Source organism: Malurus melanocephalus, unplaced genomic scaffold (assembly GCF_030028575.1).
Source record: "Malurus melanocephalus ecotype Western Australia unplaced genomic scaffold, MMel_1.1 scaffold_611, whole genome shotgun sequence".
Classification (NCBI taxonomy): Eukaryota; Metazoa; Chordata; class Aves; order Passeriformes; family Maluridae; genus Malurus; species Malurus melanocephalus.
The window spans coordinates 188,768-199,964 of NW_026623843.1; the positions used below are offsets into that span (position 1 = coordinate 188,768).

Consider the following 11,197-nt stretch of genomic DNA (forward strand, 5'->3'; position numbering starts at 1 on the left):
CTCCCTGAAGGCTCTCCAGCAGCAGCACCAGGACAGTTCCCCTCCTGCAGTGGCACAAAGGGCTCAGAGCGCTGTCCCTGGGCATCAGGTGGTGGCCCAGCGTGGTGCTTTGGGGTTTTTTGTATGGCCAGCACCGAGCTTGGGCACAGCCTGCTCCTCTGCCCGGTGCTGCCACCATCTCTGTGACCCCAGAGGCACCGGGGCAATGCCACCAAGGCCACCAGGCAGGGTTTGCTGGGGCTGCCAGCTCAGCACGCTGTGCATCATCCACTGCACTTGCTTTCATTGTTGATGGGCAGGATGGGAAATGCAATTGAGGCACCTTAATGAAAAGCTAACAGAGTTTGGTTTGGAGGAAGAGCTGCTCTTCAGGTGGCGTTGCTCCTCCCTACAGAATTTTTCCCAGTTTTTCTGGGAATATTCCTGTGCCACAGTGTGCTGACCATGAGCTGAGCTAAATGCAGAGCGAGAGGGTCTCAGGGGACCAAGCTGTTTATTTTGGATTGTACAAATGAAGAATTGCTGATGATTTAATAGCAGGAGCTTCTCAGAGATATCCTGAGTGTCAGGCCCTGGCTGCATGTGTGTAATTGGCATGTTGGGGCTAAGCATTTTCCAGCCCTTGGTAATTCCCTGAGCCTCGCTGTGAATTGGTTTAAGGAGGAAATGTGACCATGGTGTGTGGATTGTGCTTGATGAACGCACCACAAAATTCTGGAGAAAGTAAAATAGGGTTGGGGAATGCTGCTGCTGCACACTGGCATGGCTGGTGGGTTCTTTTCCAGAATTCCAGCCATTTTTCATCCCTCTGCAGAAAAGCTCCCCATTTCTTACCTCCTGACATTTGAGGGAAGAATATTTGTTTGTCCATGGAGTGCTGGCTGGGAGTGCCAGAAATACGGATTGCTCAGATGCAAGCCTCTAGGCCTTTTATCCTCCTGTTCCACGTACTATGGGACTTGCTTTAAAACAAACAAACAAATAAACAAACCAACAGCAGCTTATATTAGAACGTTTGAAAGGAGAAAAACATGGTAAATAATGTTAAAATTACTTAATTATTTCATTTTGTGGGTGTCTTTTGTTTTGTGAATGAGACTTCCTGCACCCAAATGTTTTTAAGGCTGTAGAGTTGGTCCAAAAGTGTGATGGGACTCTCCTATTCTTCATGACCTAAATCAGTGACCCAAAGCATAATATTTTTTTCTAGAACCATCTGTTTYCCCTTCTTGCCAAGGGGATTTCACAATGCCTGATTGCTCTGAATAATTGTACATGTGCAGGGATATGACTTGCCACAGGGAGAAAAATTAACTGAACAAGGACAGGTGGACACTCCTGAGTTTTCTGAAGAAACCACTGCCCTGTAGAAGGAGAGGGTGAAGAACCGTGCAACTGAGAAATATTTTATGTCCACAGTGAATTTTGTTAAGCCTGCATATTTTAAAAGTGAACAAAAACCACACTTAGGAGCTATCTGGGATAAACAGAGTAGGTACCAAGGCAGGCAGTGTTTTGACAGCCCCTTTATCAAATGTCTCCATGGCTGGGTTTGGAGCAGTGTGAAACACGGCAGTGCAGATGTTGGGTGACTATTTCATGCTTCAGCTGACTTTCAGGGACCGTGAACACACATCTGTTTCAGCTTAGCCATCCACTGAACAAGGTGCTTCTCTTTACAATCACCATCTTTGCATTTTTTTTTCACTTTGGGCCACAGCTCACATTTTGGGGAGCAGAAGTCACCCAGGGACTGTCAGGGGAGCAGTGAGTCTGGCTGAAAGAGCTTTTTTGGTAGCATTTCCAATGCAAAAAAAAAAAAAAAAAAAAAAAAAAAAAAAAAAAAAAAAAAATTAATTTAAAAAAAAAAAAAAATTTCAAATACACAATGCAAAAAAAAAAAAAAAATTCTTTTAAATCTCTCTCCCTATAGTATATTTGTTTTTTCTTGTTCAGTTTATCTGTTATCATCCAGCTCTCTGACTTGCTCACGTCCTCCACTATGTATCTTTTTATTTTCTTAATTACAACTCCAGGGAGGCAATACCAGTTGGAGGCAGACCAGCAGTTCCTGGTGAGGAAAATGCCATTTATATGAAAGTGCCTTGATAAATTCTCAGTATYATTCTTCCAGACCAATAATCCTTCTACAGCACCCGTAAATAAAASAAAACAGAGGAGAGGGCTTTGATCCACCATTACAATGTCTTTTTTTGGGTCTATCACTTAACCGGGGTGTGGGATGGTACCCATTGCACTCAGCCCTTCCCCTGCCCTAACGAGGAGTTAAAACCACTCATAGCTGAGCTTTTTTTTCTTTTTTTCTTTTTTTTTCTTTTTTAACTTCCCAGGGTGTGGGGCTTTTATGAGCAAAATCAGCYCAGCTTTTTGTATTTCCCACTGAAGTCAAGGTATTGACATGCTCGTTTTCCTCTCTTCATAGAAACATTTTTTTAGTACCATCTGATTAAATTGTCTTGGATTGCAGAAGCGTGGTATAGCAAAGGCTCTCCTTGAGGRAAAAAATATAGCTTTAATAACCAGGAATCTGGCTTTTATTGGCTAGTAAATTTGAGAATGMGACTCTGAGCATGCTCAGGGGTTTTTTGGGTTTTTTTTCTTTTTTTTTTTTTTTTCCACTGAGCATCTCTTTGTACTTAAAGGCATCTGTTCTGTCGGTTTATGCACTGTTAACTAACTGCAAACCTCTTTAACAGCTCCTCTACATGGCTGGAAAATCCTGAGGCAGGACGAGGGCAAGTCGGGCTGTCACGCCTGATGAGTGATGCTGCAAATGGAGTGAGAAAGGCCCTTGAAGGGGAAGCTGTCAGAGCTGACCTAGTGGGAAAAGAGCACAGGGACACGTTTCCTCCAGGAGCATGCCAAAAGAGCCGGGCTCCCATGCATATGGGGCCCTTTCCCGTTTTGGGAAGGTGCAAAGTGATGCACTGTGGAAGGAATGGCTCCAAAATCATTAATTACAGGCTGCCCTTCTGGTGCACCTTATGACCAAGCTGCTGTTAAGGGTAAGGTTTTGCCAGGGCTYGAGCTCACTTTGCGCAGATTTCCGATGCGGAGCGGATCCTCGGGAGGACTTTGAGCGAGGAAAGGCTGGGAATTACATATCTTACAGTGGTTTAAAACGGCAAACATTAAAACTTTTTAAAAACATGGTGAGGGGAGAGTAGGTTTCCCTGTCCTCTCCTGCTCTCAGCCTGAATTCCAGCGAGGGAGTGCTCTGTAATTCTGACGTGAGGAACACTTCTGCCAGCTGTGAAGCAGAACGATGGGCTTTAATTGGATTAGAGGAACAAGAAAATGCAATTGAACAAATAGGTTTTCAGCAAAGGGAGGGAAACATCATGGTAGCTGAAGGGGGTAGGTGCTGGCTCACTGGTGGCATCGGAATCCATCCTGGTTCAGGTGACAGAGCTGGAGGATTTCTACATGGAAAACAGGAGTAATCCTGACAAAACGGGCTCATCGGATGGATATTCCGGATTGCTCGATTATACATTTGGAGAGGAAAACCTGTTATCTCTGGCTGGCCTCACCTAATCCACCTTTCCTTTGTTCCCCTCCAGGTCGAGGATGTTTGGGACCCGCCCGGTGGAAGCGGCCATGTCGCGAGTGACGCACGCACGCGCCTTCCCGYTGAGCTTCCCTCTCCTGAGCATCGTCCTGGCGCTGCTGCTCCTCCACGCGGAGGGCGCGCGGGCGGAGAGCCCCAGCGAGCTGCCCGGCAACGACACCGAGGAGTGCGCCGGCTCCTACATCTGCAAAAAGGGCGTGATTTTACCCATATGGGAGCCCCAGGACCCCTCGTTYGGGGACAAAATCGCTCGGGCCACGGTGTATTTTGTAGCCATGGTGTACATGTTCCTGGGAGTGTCCATCATAGCCGACCGCTTCATGTCCTCCATCGAGGTCATCACGTCCCAAGAGCGGGAGATCACCATCAAGAAGCCCAACGGCGAGACCAGCAAGACCACGGTGAGGATCTGGAACGAGACCGTTTCCAACCTCACGCTGATGGCCTTGGGCTCGTCCGCGCCGGAGATCCTCCTGTCCGTCATCGAGGTGTGCGGCCACGGCTTCACAGCGGGGGATTTGGGGCCGAGCACCATCGTGGGCAGCGCCGCCTTCAACATGTTCGTCATCATCGCCATCTGCGTCTACGTGGTGCCCGACGGCGAGATCCGCAAGATCAAGCACTTGCGAGTGTTYTTTGTCACGGCGGCCTGGAGCATCTTCGCCTACACGTGGCTTTACATTATTTTGTCCGTGTCCTCTCCCGGCATCGTGGAGGTTTGGGAAGGCTTGCTCACCTTCTTCTTCTTCCCCATCTGCGTGGTGTTTGCCTGGATTGCTGACAGGAGGCTTTTGTTTTACAAGTACGTCTACAAGAAATACCGCGCTGGCAAGCAGAGAGGGATGATCATCGAGCACGAGGGCGACCGGCCCTCCTCCAAGGCCGACATCGAGATGGACGGCAAGGTCGCTAATTCCCACGTGGAGAACTTCTTGGACGGGACGCTGGTGTTGGAGGTGGACGAGAAAGACCAGGACGACGAGGAGGCCAGGAGGGAAATGGCTCGGATCCTGAAGGAGCTGAAACAGAAGCACCCGGACAAGGAGGTCGAGCAGCTCATAGAGTTGGCCAACTACCAGGTGCTGAGCCAGCAGCAGAAGAGCAGAGCCTTCTACCGCATCCARGCCACGCGGCTCATGACCGGCGCCGGCAACATCCTGAAGAGGCACGCCGCGGACCAGGCCCGCAAAGCCGTCAGCATGCACGAGGTCAACAGCGAGGTGACCGAGAACGACCCCGTCAGCAAGCTCTACTTCGAGCAGGGCACCTACCAGTGCYTGGAGAACTGCGGCACCGTGGCGCTGACCATCATCCGCCGCGGCGGCGACCTGACCAACACGGTGTACGTCGACTTCCGCACCGAGGACGGGACGGCCAACGCCGGCTCCGACTACGAGTTCACCGAAGGGACGGTGGTCTTCAAGCCCGGAGAGACCCAGAAGGAAATCCGCGTCGGCATAATCGACGACGACATCTTCGAGGAGGACGAGAACTTCCTGGTCCAYCTCAGCAACGTCCGTGTGAGCACCGAGGCCTCCGATGAGGGCGTTCTGGAGGCGGGGCGGGTCTCAACGCTGGCCTGCTTGGGGTCGCCGTCTACCGCCACCGTCACTATTTTTGACGATGACCACGCCGGCATCTTCACCTTCGAGGAGCCGGTGACGCACATCAGCGAAAGCGTAGGAACCATGGAAGTGAAAGTGTTGCGAACCTCTGGAGCGCGAGGAAATGTCATCGTGCCCTACAAAACCATCGAAGGCACGGCCAAAGGTGGAGGAGAGGACTTTGAGGACACCTGCGGGGAGCTGGAGTTCCAGAACGATGAGATAGTGTAAGTCAAAGGTTTTATTTGTTTCTTGCKGTCTCTGTTTCTCCTCAAGTGGGATGCACTGAGCCATGAATGGCCTTGGGCGCTTTTTGGGGCCTGAAAAGCTGCGTCCCTGCCTTGCCAGCGGGATGGAGAGTGACCCCTGGTCAGGGGCACTCCAGGGAGGTGGAAGTGGCCTGGGAGCCSTGTCCATGCCCTGAGCAGATGTGTGCAGCCTCAGCAGAGAACAAAGCCGAGGTGCTGCGACCACACGGGCACGAGGGCGTGTCCTGCAAAGGGCTGAATTGTGGTAGTGGCTTCCTCCTTCCTGTCAAGGCTCAGATCATCCTGTCCTGGCCCACAGCCTGTCCTGGGGCTTGCTCAGGGCTTTGCTGGAGGTTTTTCACCTCCTGTTCTAAAGGCTGCAGGTCTGGATCATTGTCCAATACCTTGAAAAAGTGTTGTTGGGCAAGGAAACCTCATGGTCAGGTTGCAAACGTGGTCACATCAGCTGCTTGCAGGTGAGAAAGGAGGCTGAAAGCTGTTGGAGGCTCCTGCTGGGTGTTGCTGTTTGGATGGTGGAGAAATTATCAGTGCTGTAGCCTCATTGYATTATGTGGAGAACATAAATTTGCTGAGTAAATTGTGGTGGAAAACATCTGTCCTTGGGTTTGCCTAAAAATGGGAGAACAGTAGCTTGTCCTTGTGAAGATGTTTCCTTTCCCAACTTCTGCTCCAGGAGGAGTCAGGGCTGGGAGCTGAGTTGTTCCAGCCTCAGGCTCTTCCTACAGCAAATCCYGTGTTTGCAGCCAACTGGGACTAAGTTGTGTAGCACAAAACCACTACATAAAAGTAACTTAAAGAAGTAGCTGATGAAGGGCACTGCTGTGTCGAGGAAGAGCTAAATTTTGGCTYGGGTGTTATTTATTTTGCTAATGGTCTCCTAGGAGCTAAGGCAAACCGTGGCTAATGTCCAGAGTGGTTCTTGTGTTCCCCTTGTATCTGTGTGTGCACAGTGAGATTTAAACTTCTTCAAAAAACATCTTGAAGTGGTGTGAAGGGAGGGGGAAAAAAAGGGTGATTTGTAGTTCTCAGGCAGGATTTATACCAGCTGGGATTTTGGCTTCCCAGGAAAAACYGAGCAAAAGCTTCTCAATCTGGAGGCCAGAACGTGCATTTTGCTCACACCAGGATCCAGAGCACGTGGTTCCTGACTCCTGAATGGTGAATGTAGTAGAGAGGAATGCAGTTATTTGAGTATTTTTTTGCAATTTTGGGAGGAGCAGGGAGGTGTCTGCAGAGATGCAGTGAACTAGGCTATAAGGATATCTCCCAAAGGCTCTTTGCTTTTTATCCAGGTCACTCAGYGCCAGCAAAACTGGGCTGGTGGCAGGTTTGCTCTCAGCTCCCTTGGGGTGTGACATGTTTGTGTGGCCGGCCAAACAAATGGCCACGGGCTCTGCAGCGGCACTCAGAGGGCTTTGGGCTGCCCCTGTGGGCTGTCCTTCATCCCAGCCCCGTGTCTGTGCTGCCTCTGGGTGCTCAGGCTGTGATGGGATGAGGTTCTGCGTGGCACCACCTCTGGAGGTGCCCCTTCCCCACTCCGACTTCCCCTTCCCCATYACTGCTGACTTTTGCCAACAGCCTGCTAACCAAGGGCATGCTGGAAGCGAGCTGACCACATCCTGCTGGACCTGTGGTGTGCCTCAGCAGGGCCATGAGTCCCCTCCTCTTACGGGCTGCCAGGATGTGCGCAGCGAGCGAGAATCGGGGGGAAGCAGATTTCTTGGAAAGMTGAGCGGGCTTTTCCCGTGCAGATGCCATCGTGTCTCTGTGGCCTTTGAGCTGCTTCTCCCAGGAATCCATGGGAATATCTCACAGCCTGGCACAGATGAGGGCCTGGGGTGTGAGGAGGTGGTGACTGCAGGGCCAGAAGYTGACCAAGGGCTTTTTCCAGGTGGGAGAAGATGTGCATAGGATGAAAACAGCGGCATATTTTTCAATCCATTTGAATGATGCCCAATCYGACTGCCAAAAACGGGGGCTGGACAAAATTCAGAGAATAAAATCAGTTTTCTTTATTGCAGGGCCTTCAGGTGCATTCAGGGCAGTCCCACACCCGCAATGGACAATGGCTCACGGGTTTTTACCCTTTCTCACTTTTGTCCATTTGCACATCGGGGCTGAAYCCTCCAATTGCAGCTGCAGCCAATGCAGTCATTGACTCCAAGCTGGCTCCCCCAATTCTCTGTTGTTTCCATCTCTTGGGGSCTGGCACAGTGAGGTGTCCTTGAGTTTGGGCCTGCAGAGGAATTGTTTTGTGTAAAAAAGGGAGAGCGGGAGCTCAGCACTGTCTGTGGAGTCTGGAGTTACACACTAAAGAATTATAGGATTACAGACACATGAAAAATATAGAAGCTAAAATCCTAAGGCATCATGAAAAGCAGGAGATTCTAATCTAAAACCTGCTACAATCCAGGTTCAGGTGCTGGGTGGCACAGTCTGACTGGCAGAAGATTTCCTGCTGGCCCRTGTTCTGCCTGGGCACAAGTTTAGCAGAACCCTGCAGCACAGAGTGCTCCTGATGCTGAGCTGCTGCTCACAGGCATCTTCCCTTGCAAGAACTGGCTCCAATAAAGAAGATAAATCAGCACAATGTGTGGATTATGGAGCTCAAGACTTTTGGCTCTGGCATTGCTTGATAGCGCTGTGCTTCAGCTAAGCCACATTTATGTAGAACGGTGCAGTATCCYAGCACGTTGGATTCAATAAAGTCCTAAAATTTCAGATTTTCCCATGCTCTGCTGGCCAAGRGATGGCTTTGCTGCCCTTTCTAAAGGTCTTTAGTGCCTCTTCAGCTCTGCCATTCAAGTCTGTGTGAATCAGCTTGATGAAAGTGAGTAAGATGTGTTTTTCTGGGGCAGTAATAACAAAGGTAGGGCAGTAAAGGAAGACATCAAGATGAAAGAAAAGCATGCACAAGCCTCTATTATTAGAGGGCTGGCTTGCTGGTAAGTCCCAGTAAAATTAGAAAGCGCTGGGAGGGCCCTGATCTTCTGGAGACCTTCCCCCGGTTCCCAAAAGGCCTCATTACATAACAACATTGTTTGTTTGCAGCGTCCAGAGAGACTTTTGCAATCTGTTGATGTCCCCCCTTCCCAGAGCGCACAGAGCAGCAGTTTAACTGCTGAAGCCACGCTGCTGCCGTGCATTTAAACAAACACCTCACTCATGCTGCCCAAAGAGATGCTGGTCCTGTTATGGAACATTTTATCCCAGTGCTGCCTCTTGGAGTGATGCTTTCCTGCTCCTCGATCCCGGAGCGCGGCTTGTTCAAGGATTGCGTGTCAGTGAGTGAAAGAAACAGCATTTAAATGGATTTTGGGTGACAAATCATTCCAGGCTATGGGGAAAGGTGTCTGACTGGGGTCTCAGCACATCCCCAGCAAGGTGGAGATTCCATCTCCATTAATGATCAAACCTTTCGGGATGAGAGCAGGGAGCTGRGCAGTTGTAGGCTCTTCCTGCCCCCCCATCTACTACAGCTATTGTGATCATAGGAGAGGTCACTGGTTCACCCAGCCAGTGTATTTTTATCTCCTGACTGAATGCTAAATAATTCAGAAGAAGTCCAGCTTCCTCTATTAGAGGAGGAAGCGATCCTTCCCCGGGCTGGTATCCTGTCAGCTTTTCTCCCTTCTGCCTCRGAGCATCAGGAGGGGCTCCCCTTCCAGATGTGGCTGCAAAGCTGGAAGAAATCAGCGTGTTCTTTCATGTTCAAAAAGCAGAGTTTTTTCCAGAGATAACAGAGATCTGTTACAATCTGTACTCCAGGTGTCTGCCCACACACACCCCAAAAGAAAATATTTAACTGCATTAATATCAGTATAATATACAATTAAAAGGACAACTAATTAAACTGGTATTTCACCTGTGCAGTGACATCCGTGGATTCTTGGAAAACCTTATGTCAGATGATCTTGCTGTTCGTAATAGACTGTTTAGTTGTTCTTGTAAAACATGTCTGATTTAGGAAGTGATACTTGGCTTGTCCAAGTCAGTTTGGTCATTTTCTCTGGAAGCATAAATTTAGGAGCCAAATACTAACAGAGACACAAACATCAGCTACACCCTCTCCTTTTTCTTTTTTTTTTTTTCTTTTTTTTTTTTGGGAAAGTGCCCCCAGAACCCACACAGGCTCCCTCCCAAGAGCCCTTTAAAAATGTCAATGCCAGTAAATATAGATTGTGGCGGGAGGGGTACCAAGTGGTACTGCTTTTTTAAGTGCCCCTAAAAAGAAGTAGGGTCAGGTATTTCCAAAGAAACGGCAAAAATAATATCATGACTCAGCCCTGGAACCCCTCTACCTCAGTTTTTCACTTGTGGCCTGCAGCTTCAGAGAAAAAAAAAAAAAGCCTGGCAGCGAGGTGAGAGATCAAAGCAGATCAAACAAAGATTAAACTCTTGCTTGGCCTGCTGCCAGAGCCCAGGATGGGATTTACAGAATTCTCCCATCACCACTGGAAGTCTTGCTTGGCCCAGCGGGATTTTGGGCAGTACAGATGTGGCCAGCKGGATCCAGGGCTGGGATCCTTGGCTGGAGAACCTGCTGCTCCTGGTCTATCCAGCACATCCATCCTGTGGAAAGTGGCTCACAGCAGGGTTCTGAACAGGAGTGTGGGACCACACTGGGGTGCAGATGGGGGCTCTTTTCTCCTTTCCGAGGATTTTTGAGGAGGAGAAGCTCCCTGGGCCTGAAATGCATCATTGCTTTTGTTCCTGAAGGCCCAAAGCTGTTTGTCAATACCACTCTGAGAGGGTCAGCTGCCTTTTCTTTCTCTGCTCTTCATTCAAACAATCTTTAATTTTAAAGTTTAATCTTTCCTGAAGGCTCTTAAAATATTGCCCTTAGTGTCTTCTTTGGTGAGAGGCACGGGCATCTCCGTGAAACCGCTGTGCTCTTGGCTCAGCTTTGGTCACCCACGTTTCTCTCAGGAGACAGCAAAGACATGAGGCCATGGGGTGTCCATCCCCTGGCCAGACCTTCCCCTTCGTGCTGTGCCCAGGAAAAGCTCATTCCCAATGCCACCTCAAGTCCCCAAAGGACAAACTTGCAGCTGTGTCTCTGAGTGTCCCATGGCTTTATTCACTCCTGTGGCACGTCACCGTGGTGATGAGGGACAACTCCTGCCCGTGGCCTCCTTGGGGAGGGTGAGAATGGGATGCAGACCGTGCTGTTTGCCCAAATAAGTCAGGAAATCCAGGAACTTGATTGCCTGAAGTCYCCTGTGGAGGGGATTAGGCAGCGAGTTGGAGTTATTGGACGGAGCGTGGCTGGGGGTGAGCGGCGGGGGGAGATGGGCGAGGACAAGAGTTAGCTGGAGAGCTGACACGGTTTTTGTCCTTGAAAAACCAATGTTTCCTTATTTGTAATGAACTGTTGTTGGCAATTTGCTGCCGCCAGCTGCATCTCTGTGGTTGATTAAGGGAGCTTGGACCTTAAATCTGTAATAACTCCCTGAAAGCTGTCGAGAGGTGGTTATTAGCTTTGTCAGGGCTTGTGGACACATCCGCTGCGCTGCTTTATGGAAAGGCAACCTAGTAAATCATTGTGGAGATTCACAAGGTGCAGGATCTGGGTTTGTTTTAAGAAATTTTAAAAAACAGCCCTAGCAAAGCTTGTTGGCATGGGAAAGTTGTCTTGGAGTGAAACACTGCTAATAGGGACATAAGAATAGGGGGTAGGAGAAGTCCTGTCCCTCTTTGCAGACCTTTTTGTCCCTGGGATGAGCACTGCC

General features: G+C 49.6%; 1 protein-coding gene across 2 annotated transcripts in view; it reads left to right on the top strand.

The window, feature by feature from the left end:
• LOC130583650 (sodium/calcium exchanger 1) overlaps nt 1–11,197 on the top strand; it is a 93,719-nt gene that overhangs the window by 6,698 nt on the left and 75,824 nt on the right. For both annotated transcript variants that reach the window (XM_057383154.1, XM_057383153.1), the window contains exon 2: nt 3,585–5,423. In XM_057383154.1, the coding sequence (XP_057239137.1) occupies nt 3,592–5,423 (1,832 nt within the window). In that variant the 5' untranslated portion in view covers nt 3,585–3,591. The remainder of the gene's footprint in view (nt 1–3,584; nt 5,424–11,197) is intronic.